Genomic DNA, 13,204 nt, shown 5'->3' on the forward strand with positions numbered 1-13,204 from the left:
TTTGGATACTCTCTAATCTTCAAGCCCCAATGACGAAACTTAAAACTATCCAATGATCAGAAAGTCAGGCAGGCATAGTGGCAATCACAAGTAATTTTTTCAGTCTCTGGGAGGCTGAGGCAGGAAGACTGAGAAGATAACCTGGGCTATATAGTGAGACCTGCCTTAAAAAAAAGAAAAAATCTGGGCCAGAGAGATAGCTCAGAGATTAAGAGCACTGGCTGTTCTTCCAAAAGTCCTGACTTCAATTCCCGGCAACCATATGGTGGCTCACAACCATCTGTAGTGGGATCTGATGTCCTCTTCTGTCATGTATGCATGCATGCAGACAGAACACTGTATACATAATACATAAATCAATCTTTTTTTTTAAAAATCCAAAACAAGACTACGGATGGGGGGCTCAGTTGGTAAGTGTGTGCCTAGCATGTACAAATCCCTGGGTTGAGCCCCAATATCATGTACATCGTGTAACTTTCTGTGGTGGGGCAAGCCTGTCATCTTAGAACTTGGGAGGTAGAGGCAGGAAGATTAAGAAAAGTCCAAGGTCATTCTTGGCTACGTAGCACCGGGGAGACCAACCTAGGCAACACGACCTTGTCTTCAAAAAAAAAAAAAATACATTAAGTGACGATGGTTGCTTAACCTTGAGAATATACTAAAACTTAAAATTTCCAGTCATTTTTTAAGGCCTCTATTTTCATTTATAGTCACTAGCCCAATTTACTTGGCTCTGCAGAAAACTGGACTTAAATGGATTATGCTTATACTTAATAACACTTAAATGAGTTTACTTAATCATTGTTAGGAATTTGGTGTTTTTTTTTTTTTTTTCCGAGACAGGGTTTCTCTGTAGCTTTGGAGCCTGTCCTGGAACTAGCTCTTGTAGCTTAGGCTGGCCTCTAACTCACAGTCTGCCTCTGTCTCCTGAGTGCTGGGATTAAAGGTGTGCACGACCACCACCCAGCCTGAATTTGGTGTTTTTACATTTTCAACAGCAGGTGACTAGTTCTTTCTGACTGACGGCCTTTCCAGGAACAGTAAAGACTCTTGGCACCAAAGCCCCTTCCTCTACTGCATTTCAAGGAAAAGAAAAAAAAAGGGGGGGGGGCAAATCACCGTTTCCAGGAGAAAGGAGAGACAGTTGTCATCAGCAGGCACACCCTAAAGGTTATTCTAGAGCCCCACTCACCACAACTCTCCTACTAGAAACACCAAACACAGACTGGATTGATAACGAAGGCAACAGGCCACGTACCTTATGGATCATTTACTCACCATCAAAAGCATTTGTGTTCCCCTCAGTGAGTTACAGGCTTAGTGCTACTGCCATCTGTTTTTTTCTGCTTTCCCCAAGCAATATTCACTGATGGTAGCATTTTATAAACCCACAGTTTCCAAACTTTAGTCCCATATAGCTTTAGACTAATACACAGGCAATATTCAGACACCACACACAGAATGTTTATATTATTATTTCTCCTTGATGGATACAGGTTCTTACTCTAGCCCAGACTGAGCTGGAATTCATGGAAATTCTCCATGTTTCTCAAGTGTTGCACTCACAGAAATCACACAATTAAAAAAATTTGGTGGCGAACACCTTTAATCCCAACACTCTGGAGACAGACATAGGCAGTTCGAAGCCAGCCTGGTCTAAAAGTGACTTCCAGGATAGCCAGGGCTGTTACACAAAGAAACCTTGTCTGGAAAAACCAAAAAGCAAATAAATAAAATAGAATTTTAAGCCAGGCATTCGACTTTAATCCCAGCCATAGGTTCGAGGCCAGTCTGGTCTACAGAGCAAGTTCCAGGACAGCCAAGGACAGCTAAGGCTACACAGAGAATCCCTGTCTTGAAAAACAAAACAAAGTTGGTTTTCCTTGTTTAAAGGGAAGTATCAACCACACACAAATAAAAGAAATGCCAGTCAATAAACATTCAAACCCCATGGTGGGGGGGCAGGTAAGTATGACAAATCCCTCATGCATGATACAGCCCCAAAGTTCATTCTTCACCCCAGCCACCCAAAACAGTCTCATCTAAACCGTGCTTACACATGTTCCTCACAAAAGCATTTCCCTAAACACCCTTTCACTCCTGGAGAGCAAACTGAAGCAAAAGTTTCCTAAGAAACTCATTTCCAAGAGCACTTTGCTTATTTTTGGCATTTATGTATTTATTACTTTATTTTTAGAGGGACTTTCCAGATAGTACCAGTGGCCTTCACCTAAAGATCTTCCTACCTGAGCCTCCTGAGTCCCCGGGGTCACAGACAAGCACTGCACACCTGGAAGAGGGAGGCTCGGTGACACTGATATTTGTTTTCTCTGCTTTCCCTAAGCATCCGCCTGCCTCCACCTCTAGAGTTCTGGAACTACAGACATTACCTGGTGTACCACCACACAGGTTAAGGTCCAGAATTTAAAACACAGAAATTAACAATACTCTCACTTGAAATGAGCTCAAACGATCTGGCCCACAGCCTCCCTGCTAAAGAACTAAAGAGTCAGCCTTTTTCCTTCCCTTTCCCCTTTCTCTTTAAAAAGACAATACCGCATTTACTCCAATAAGCACCAGTGCGAAGGCAATACTTAAGTTCACTCAACAGACACTGGTACAACACCAGTCCCTGAAAGCAGGTTACCATCCCCACAGTCAGCTTGTAAAGAGATGTCTAAAGACTGAAACTAGAAACGACATAAAGTGTATCTTGTAGTTGCTGCGTGGGACAACTATGAAGTTATCAGAAATATTCAAGTAACAGACTAAGCTACCAATACACGCACACAAACCGCTCTTATAGCAAGCAGTCCGTATAAGGTCAACACTTTCAAGCAATTAAAGTCTAAACGTGCCACTCAGAAGGTCTTAAATCCCACTTAAAAACCTCACACAAGTCAATGAGCTTTCCTACCACATGTTACTACTGAGGAATCTTCCTGACATTTTTGAACCTTTGAAGTTTTCAAACTATTAAGAATGATAAAAGGTCTTTGTATTGACAGCCAACAGTTTCTGGCGAACCGCAGGCCTGCAATGCATCTTGGGATTCCTTCAGGTCGACCGGTGCCACAGATATTTAAAACGCAATTACAGTTCCAATAGTAGAAACTGCAGCCGGAGCACTAGCTCTCTGGGTGAGGCGGAGAGATAAGTCTTGTCCCCCAACTCCTAGGCTCTCACAGCGCCCACCTGCGGGACTTCAGGCCCCATCAGTCCCCACTTTTGGGCCTCGTGGCACTGCCTGGCCGAGGGCCTGCCGGGTCCCATACGGTTCCCACGTCTGCGGGTAAACCGCGGCCTTCGGCGAAGGGCGAGCGCCACCGGCTCTCCGCTCCTCCCCGCCCGGGCGCCCCAAGCCAGCCAGCTCCGGGACTGGAGGTGCCCCACCCAGACCAGCCGGCGCCGCTGTCAGCGCCCCACGTGCAGGCCGCTCTGGCCGCGCGTCCTCCCCACCCACGCTGGCGCGGAACTCCGGCCTCAGCCCGCCGCCCGGGCCCTGGGAACACCCAGCCCGGCCCTTTACCCGAAGGGCCTCCCGTGCTGCTGCTCGCTCCGTGGTCGCCGCCGGCCGCGCCGGCGAGGGATGGCGGCGGCTGGGCCGGGCCCCGCAGGAAGGACGGCACGAATTCTGCGGCGTGGACGTTGGGGACGAAGGGCTTGGCGTTGACGTTGAGTTGCCGGCTGAAGGCCGCACTGAGGTTCTCACGCTGGGTCTCAGCCACCGCCGCCATGGAGCCGGCGCCGCAAGGCCCCGGCCCGGGGGCCTCCATATCCGTCTGGTCCCAGCAGTCGGGCGCAGAGTCGCTGCTGCTGCTGCTGCTCCCGCCACCGCCGCCTCCGCCGCCTCCGCCGCTGCCGGGATCCATGATCGGGGGGGCCGTGTGTGTGGTGAAGAGAGGGCGGGAAATGGAGGCGGGGGCGGCCGACCGGGGAGGAGCAGGCCGCGCTGACCCAGCGAGGAGGACAAGACAGAGGAGCCGGAGGCCAACGACTCACTCCTCGGCGTCTTGGGCGGCAGCTACAGTCCAGACTGGGCACTCGCGACCGCGGCGACAGCAGCTCAACCCTCCTCGTGTGTGCGAAAGGATCTCCTCCCACCCAACCCCAACTACCGCCGCCGGCCTCACCGCCAACCCCACGCTTGGCGTGAATTGACCCCTCGCTACTACCCGTACCTTCGCCTCGGTAGTTCCCGGCTATGTTAGCCTGCGTTCCCGTCTACGCAGCTCGGCCGACAGATAAACTACAGATCCCGACAGCACCCGCGCAAACCTGCTGCGGTTTTCTCAGGGGCCGACGGGAGTCGGAGTTCAGCGATCAAGCGTCACCGGAAGCGGCTGGAGCTCCCGGCAGGCAGCGCGAGGAGGCAGAGGTCTGGTGGCCGACCGGCTGCCCCGTCTGTTGCAGGGTGGGGGCAGGGGCAGGCCCTTCTTTGCTGGGGCAGGGCGGTGGGCTGGGCCCTTCAGCACGCGGCGACGATCCAACCAGCCCGTGAGGACATCAACAGCAAAAAAATTTTTTCTTCCCCACTTTCAACACCCTTTCTGCCTTCTGTGTTCCTCAGTCTCTGTACCTTGTTCTTTTTCTCGCCACCCCAACCAGAGTTTGCCCTACATTTCAAAGCCGGCGGGGAGCGTCTTTCCTTTTATGTATTCATTTGTGGAAGAGGCAGTAAAACCTGAGATGTTACCGTTTAAACAGCAGAGTGGCTCATAAAGGAATGGGCCCAGGATGTACGGCAGAAGGGATTGTTAACTGGAAACTTCTGATGACTCACGTTATGTTTGACTAGTCATTAAAAGCCCTCACCTAAACTTTTTTCCATCTGTTCCTCTTCCCTGCCAGATTTCCGAATTAATCATGATTGCCATATTTGTTAGTGTGTCCAGCGGTGCCAATGGGCGATTTGGGTTCTTCCAGTTCCTTATCCACTTTTAGGTGGTTTCTTTTTGAATAGCCAGATTTGTCAACTATATTCACAGTACTTTAATAATAACTGCATCTCACACTTACAGGTTACATTTTAGTAAATGTGGGGAAAATGACATGAAGTACAGTTCACCTTTAGTCCCTTACTGCAGGAAGTAGGAAAAACTCGGTCTAATTAGGTACCTGTTAACTTCTGTAAATCTCCTGGAGGCCAAGACACAGAAAATCTTACTGTTAATTTTACTTCCTCTGAAAGGTGTCTAGACAGAATGCAGCCAATCTGCTTGGAAATTACAGAATAGTGTGTAAAGAAGATGTTTTTACAACTTTATTTTTTAAAATCTAGATCTAAGTTGGAATGCTGACTTTAGACAACTGTATTGTGAAGGAGCTAAGGGTGAATTGTTGCCTAAGGAGAGAACTAAACACGAAGCTCTCAGTTTTGTTTTGTTTTTCTTTTCTTTTGTCTTTTGTCTTTCTTCTCCTTCTCCTTCTTTTTAATGTATGCAGTGTTCTACCTGCATATATGCCTGCATGCCAGAAGAGGTCATCAAATCTCATTATAGATGGTTGTGAGTCACCATGTGGTTGCTGGGAATTGAATTCAGGACCTCTGGAAAAGCAGCCAGTGCTCTCAACCTCTGAGACATTTCTCCAGCCCCTCTCAGTTACTTTTTACAGCAAGCCCTCAAACTAGGAATTTTTTTCTTTTATGGTTGGTTAGTTGGGTTTGTTTGTTAAGCAGGGGCAGCAGCAGCCCAGGCTGACTTAGAAATCCTGACCCTTTTATCTCCACTTTCCAAGTACTAAAATTGCTTACAGATATACCTCCACACTCAACTTTAAGTAGTGTTTTGTGGATGACTTTTTTTTCTTGTGTGTGTTTTAAGACAAGGTCTCACTGTGTGACCCCGGATGACTTGAACCACTGGAAACTGTACAGCACCACTCTTTTCTCCTTTTAGTTGGTGTCTCCATTTTCTACTCAAGATTTGCATTCCTCAGCCCACTCCAGAGACAATGTCCACATGTGCATGCAGCTGACTGGAGTAGCTCACCACAGTCTTCCAACCACCCTGCCATGTATAGAGCCAAACCCTAGGACGCTGGCTGATCACATTCTGATAATGTTAGCTCTTAACAACTAATTGAATTAACAGTTTCTATGCAGTGTCAGAAATTGCTAAAACTGTGGTTTAGAAAAGCAGTTCATGAGCCCAGTGTGTTGGCTCAATCCTGTAATCCCAGTACCAAGGAGAACAGAGGCAGGAGGCTCCCTATCAATTCAAGATTAGCTGCTATTTAATCTGGGATGGATGGACGTCTGCACCTCCAGCATTGAGACTGTAAACATGTGCTATTACGACAACCTTCCTTTGGCTTTCAAAGGCATTGGCTTACCAGATCGAGCTCCAGCGGGAAGAAAAATGCTTGCTAACAACTACTACTGTGCTAAAAGTGAGCAACTTGAGTCCAGGGCTGTTGTTTTTGTGTCCATCACCTAGCATAAGTTAGGCAAATAAAATGCACTTGTAGGGGTGATGGAGAGATGGCTCAGCGGTTAAGAGCATTGCCTGCCCATCCAGAGGTCCTGAGTTCAATTCCCAGCAACCACATGGTGGCTCACAACCATCTGTAATGGGGCCTGGTGCCCTCTTCTGGCCTGCAGGCATACACACAGACAGAATATTGTATACATAATAAATAAATATTTAAGAAAAAAATGCACTTGTAGGTGTAAAATGACAGGACTGCCCTTTATCATTCAGGACTTTTGTTGTTGTTTTTGGTTTTTGGGTATTTTTTTTGTTTTGTTTGTTTTTTGTTTGTTTGTTTGTTTGTTTTTGAGACAGGGTTTCTCTGTATCTTTGGAGCCTGTCCTGGAACTAGTGCTTATAGACCAGGCTGGTCTTGAACTCACAGAGATCCGCCTGCCTCTGCCTCCAGAGTGCTAGGATTAAAGGCATGCACCACCACAACCCGGCTCATTCAGGATTTTTGAGGTACAGACTAGGTACTTAATTTATGTTTGTGTGTGTGTGTGTGTGTGTGTGTGTGTGTGTGTGTGTGTGCTACAACACATACATGGAGGTCAGAGGACAACTCTTGGGACTATTCTCACCTTTTATCTTTTNAGAGCAATCAGGGTTCCCTACCCTGTGGGAAGTCCAAAGACCACCCACCTCCATCCAGGTCTAGTAAGGTGAGCATCCAAACTGCCTAGGCTCCCACAAAACCAATAGGTGCAGTAGGCTCAAACACCCATTGCCATTGTTCTTGAGGTCTCAGTAGTCCTCATTGTCTGCTATGTTCAGCGAGACCTGTTTTAACCCAGGCTTTTTCAGACCCAGGCCAGCTGGCCTTTCACCTTTTATCTTTTGAGGCAGGGTCTTTCTTGTTTCTGCCATGCTTTGTACTCTAGACTAGCTCGCTGCAGAGCTTCTGCGCCTGTTGTCTTAACGTAGGAATGCTGGGATTGCAGATTCATATCGCCATATCCACCAGGTTGGTGGTTGTTGTTGTTTTAATGTGTTTATGAGTACATGTTATGTTTCTGCATACCCAGTGTTCACAGAGGGCAAAAGAGAATGCTGGAACCGGAGTTGCAGGGTTGTGAGCCACCATGTAGGTGCTGGGAAATGAACTCCAGTCTTCTAGAAGAGCAGCCAGTGCTCTTAACCACTGAGCCGTATCTCCAGCCTCATATCCAGCTTTTTTTTATCTGGTGTGGTGATATGGTTAGAATAGGAATGGCCCCCATAGACTCATGTGTTTGAATGCTTGGTCCACAGGGAGTGCCACTATTAGGAAGTGTAGCATTGTTTGAGTATGTGTGGATTTGCTAGAGGTAGTGTGTCTCTAGGGAGGCTTTGAGATCTTAGAAGCTAAAGCCACTTCTCTTCCTACTGCCGGCCAATTCAGATGTAGAGCTCTCAGCTCCTTCTCCAGCACCATGTCTGCCTGCATGTAACTGTTTCCCACCAATGAGGTAATAGACTAAACCTCTGAACCGTAAGCCACCCCAATCAAATGTTTTCCTGTGTAAGAATTGCCATGGTTATGATGTCTCTTCATAGCAGTAGCACACTGACAAAGACATCTGGTTCTGGGGATCCAACTCAGGTCATTAGGCTTGCATGGCAAGCACTTTTTTTCTGGTTCTTTTATTATTATTGTTGTTGTTTTTATTGAGCTATACATTTTTCTCTGTTCCTCACTCTTCCTCCCCCTCCTCTTCTACCCTCTGCTTCTACCCAAGCTCCCAATTTACTCAGGAGATCTTGTCTTTTTCTCCTTTGTATTTAGATCCATGTATGTCTCTCTTAGGGTCCTCTTTGTTGTCTAGGTTGTCTGGGGTTGTGGAATGTAGGTTGGTTTTTTACTTGGTTTTATGTCTAGAAGACACTTATAAGTGAGTACATATTTGTCTTTCTGGGTCTGGGTTACCTCAATATAGTTTTTTCTAGATCCATCCATTTGCATGAAAATTTCAAGATGTCATTATTTTTTACCACTGTGTAGTACACATTTACCACTGTGTAAATGTATTTCTTTATCCATTTTTCATGGGGCATCTAGGTTGTTTCTAGGTTCTGGCTATTATGAATAATGCTGCTATGAACATAGGTGAGCATATGTCATTGTGGTATGATTGAGCATCTTTTAGGTATATACCCAAGAGCAGGATTGCTGAGGTAAATTGTTTCCTAATTTTCTGAGAAATCGCCATACTGGTTTCCAAAGCAGTTGTACAAGTTTGCACTCCCACCAGCAATGGAGGAACATTCCCTTTACCCCTCATTCTATCTAGCATAAGCTGTCATCAGTGGTTTTGATCTTGGCCATTCTTACAGGTGTAAGATGTAATCTCAGAGTTATTCTGATTTGCATTTCTCTGATGGTTAAGGATGTTGACCATTTCTTTAAGTGTCTTTCAGCCATTTGAGATTTGTCTGTTGAGAATTCTCTGTTTAGATCTATACCCCATTTTTTAATTGGATTATTTGTTCTTTTGATGTCAAGTTTCTTGAGTTCTTTGTATATTTTTTATATTTATTTATTTATTTATTTATTTATTTATTTATTATGTATACAATGTTCTGCCTGTATGCCTGCAGGCCAGAAGAGAGCTCTAGAACCCATTACAGATGGTTGTGAGCCACCATGTGGTTGCTGGGAATTGAACTCAGGACCTTTGGAAGAGCAGGCAATGCTCTTAGCCACTGAGCCATCTCTCCAGCCCCCTCTTTGTATATTTTTGAGATCAGTCCACTATCCGTTGGTGAAGATCTTTTCCCATTCTGTAGGTTCATGGCAAGTACTTTTATCCACTGAGCCATCTTCCTGGCTTAGGACTAATTTTTGATAGGATGTATACAAAGGATTAGTTTGACAGCCACTTTCTCTCGCAAAGCTATGCTCATTCAAGGTTTGATAATTCCTATCTTTCATTGCTACTAGTCTCGTTTGCTCTCTCCTACCCAACATGGTGCTAGAGAATTGAGCCTAGGGTCCGGCGTATGCTAAGCACGTGCTCTATCAAGAGCTCCACCCCTCCATCCTCCATAAAATACCACTGTCTTCTTTCAAAACCAAATTAGGATTTCTAAATGTGCTTTTTTAAACTCAGCTATATGGTACTTTTTGTTGTTGTTGTTGTTATTTTTTGCTTTTTTTTGTTTTTTATTTTTGAACAAAAATAATTTAAACGTTGCCCATAGTCCCATAGTCAATTTCTGTTGATCTCTATATTAGCTCTTGATAGGCTAGGTGGTAAGTCCATTGGAGCTCTAAAGTAGTATTGCAATTTATGGCTGACAGGTATTTTAAAATACAAAGTGAAATGGTTAAAAAAAACTTTCATACTAGCAATTTAACATGTTTTCTGAACTGTTGGAGTCCATGTAAAAGTAGACTTCAGCTTGGGTTCCCAAATCTTTACCAAAAGGGTATTTTTGTTTTGTTTAATGATTTTTTAAATATTTATTTATTTTTATGTATATAATGTTCTGCCTACAAAAGTGCCTGCGCGCCAGAAGAGGGCGCCAGATCTCATTACAGATGGTTGTGAGCCACCATGTGGTTGCTGGGACTTGAACTCAGGACCTCTGGAAGAACAGCCAATGTTCTTAACCTCTGAACCATCTCTCCAGCCCCCCTTGTTTAATGATTTTTTTAAAAGTTAATTATTTTTAAAATTTTTTCTAACAAAAATTGGAACAGGAGTAGAATTAGAGAAGGGGAGCTTTCCCCCATTTGAGAACATTAGAAATAAAGAACAGTATGGAGAACCAGGAATGGGCATACTTTTGCCTAGAATCTCAAGGTTGCCATTTCTTTTTACAGACCTTAATACTTTGTTTCATATTTTGAGATCAGAGATAATACAATTCCAATACTATGTTGCTTTTTTGATCCCCAACTAAGTTTAAACCAGAGTGCAGAGGAGGCTGACCTTCCAATCCTTCTGCCCTGCCTCTCAGCCGCTGGGATACAGACCACACCTCCTCCTGGTGAAGCAGTGCTCTGCTAGCGCTCCACCCACTGAGCTGCACACATCTCAGAACTGTTTGCACTGTCTGCAGCCTTCCCCCAGCACCCTGTCCCTGCTGAAAGGCGTTCTTAGGAAATATTAACACCCTTCATATTTCCATCTGACCAACTGACAAGTACCTGTACAAACTGGACTGTTCTAGGGACCTCATAGAAGTGGGTTAGACAGTGCCTGCCCTTTAGACACTAGCTAATTTTCACTTAGCATAATATCCTTCAGGTCATCCACATGTCATATGTATCAGCATTTTCAAAAATCAAATAATTTCATTGTCATTATATGATGGAGGAAGGTCATTGAGCAATAAAGAAACTGCTTGGCTGGCCCTGATAGGTTAAAGCATAGGTGGGAGGAGCAAACAGAATAGAATTCTGGGTGGAAGAGGAAGTGAGGTCAGACTCTGCTCTGCTCCCTGAGAGACGCGACAGCTCTGCTCTCTGGAGCAGAGACGCCATGCTCAGCTCTCCCAGGCAGCTCCGGCCCAGGATGGACGGAGGCTAGAATCTTCCCGGTAAGCGCACCTTGGGGTGCTTACATGAATTATTAGAAATGGGCTAGTCCAGGTACGAGAGTTAGCTGAGAAGAGGCTAGATAGATATAATGGCCAAGCAGTCCTTAAATGTATACAGTTTGTGTGTTGTTATTTCGAGCATAAGCTAGCCAAGCGGCTGGAGTGTTGGGGACGCAGCCCCACCGCTGCTCCTATTTCAACAATTATAGACCAGTCATTTTGTTAATTATACTTTTTGACTTTTAGTATTTCTTCTATGAATATGTACATATACACATCTGTTTGAATCGCTGCTTCTAAATTTTGTTTGTTTTATGTGGGAGTAGGGATCAATCCCAGGGCTTTGCACATTGGAAACCTCTGGAATTAGAGTTATAGGTGGTTGTGAGCCATCACAGGGATGCTGGGAATCAAACTGGGTCCTCTGGAAGAACAGCTACTGCTGGTGTAGGAGGCCCTTCTGTATTTGTGTTGCTTTCATTGGTTGAATAAAGAGACTTCCTTGGCCTTTTGATAGGGCAGACCTAAGTAGGCAGAATAGACAGAACTGGATGCTAGGAAGAAGGACAGGCAGGCAGACTCCATGATTCTCCTGTCTGAGACAGATGCTGGTTAGAACCTTACCCAGTAAACCACGACCTCAAGGTGATATACAGATTATTAGAAATGGGTTAAACTAATATGGGAGAGTTAGCCAATAAGAGGCCAGGAATAATGGGCCAGGCAGTAATTTAATTAATACAATTTCTATGTGATTATTTTGAGTGGAAGCTAGCTGGGTGGGACAGAACAAGGGGCCCCACTCCCTTAATATAGTGCCTTAACTGATGAGCCATTTCTCCAACTTGTCATTTCTAGAAAGAATTCCTACATAGTTTACCTATTGGTTTATTTATTAACTTAGTTAGTGTGTTTGTGTCCATGCACGTAAGTGCATATATGCAATGGCATGTATGTGTTCATGTCAGAAGGCAACCTGTGAGAGTCAGTTCTCCTTCCTGGGCTCCAGGGATCAAACTCATCAGGCATGGTGGCAAGTACCTTTATGTATTTGTACTTTAACAAATAAAGCTTGCCTGAGGATCAGAAAGTAAAACAGCCACATTGGCCAGCCTTACACACCAGGACACAATGACACACACCTTTAATCCCAGTAGCCACACTAACTTGCCATAGAAACCAGGCAGTAGTGGTGCACATTCTTAATCTCAGAACTAGAGAGGATTATAAAACAGGAGGAGGCAGCTTTAAATCTCAGTCTCATTCTGAGATTTCTGGAGGCAGGATTGCCATGTTTGAACTGAGGTCGAGGTAAGAACCAGTGACTGGCCGCTTTGCTTTCTGGTCTTCAGTTGAGCCACAATATCTGCCCCTGATTTTTTATTAATTATACTTTTCACTTGGTGCCCTATACTAGGAGCAGCGGGCTCCTACTATAGCCCAGCTCCTCCACAGCTAGCTTTATACCCAGGAATAATTACATGGAAACTGTATTCTTTTAAACACTGCCTGGCCCATTAGCTCTAGCCTCTTACTGGCTAACTCTCACATCTTGACTAACCCATTTCTATTAATCTGTGTAGCACCACGAGGTGGTGGCTTACCAGGAAGGATCTTAACCTGCGTCTATCTTGGAGAGGAGAGCTATAGCATCTGCCTGAGGCATCTGCCTCATTCCTTCTTCCCAGCATTCTGTTCTATCTACTCCACCCACCTAAATTTCTGCCCTATCAGGCCAAGCAGTTTCTTTATTAATTAACCATTGAAAGCAACAGATAGACAGATGACTCTCCTCCATTAGTGCCCGACTTTTGAGGAACTTATTTATGAAAAAGCCATTTGCCTGAGGCTTTTTAGCCACCAGCCCAGGCAAGAGCTGGGACTAGAATTCCAGCTCTAGGAATCAGAACCCAAACCTACCCAATTTCTGCCTCTGGGTTTTTATTAATCGTGCTATACCTTTACTCATAGAATGTCTTGCATGTCCAAGAATTATTTCTTTAATTGTGTGTAAATGCATGTGTCTGTGTGGGTATGTGCACATGAGTGCAGGTGCCTGCAAAGGGTAGGGATACTGGATCTGCTGGAGCTGGAGTTAAAGGTGGTTGGGAGCCACCCAGCATGGACTCTAAGAAGTGAATTCTGACACTCTGGAAGAGCAATAAATTTCCAGTCCTGCTTTCTATTCTTGAAGAAATAGAATT

The 13,204-nt window shown here is 45.1% G+C and overlaps 1 protein-coding gene across 2 annotated transcripts in view; it reads right to left on the reverse strand.

Moving 5' to 3' along the window:
* The window catches only part of Gspt1 (G1 to S phase transition 1), a 35,251-nt gene extending 30,436 nt beyond the window's left edge, over positions 1 to 4,815 (reverse strand). The window contains exon 1 of one of the 2 annotated variants that reach the window (XM_050136270.1): positions 3,530 to 4,815. In XM_050136270.1, the coding sequence (XP_049992227.1) occupies positions 3,530 to 3,872 (343 nt within the window). In that variant the 5' untranslated portion in view covers positions 3,873 to 4,815. The remainder of the gene's footprint in view (positions 1 to 3,529) is intronic. The other variant, XM_050136262.1, reaches the window with a different exon arrangement.
* Positions 4,816 to 13,204: the final 8,389 nt, after the last annotated feature.

The sequence above is a fragment of the Alexandromys fortis genome, unplaced genomic scaffold (assembly GCF_014885135.2).
Source record: "Alexandromys fortis isolate MF-2015 unplaced genomic scaffold, M_Fortis_MF-2015_v1.1 scaffold_29, whole genome shotgun sequence".
Taxonomy (NCBI): domain Eukaryota; kingdom Metazoa; phylum Chordata; class Mammalia; order Rodentia; family Cricetidae; genus Alexandromys; species Alexandromys fortis.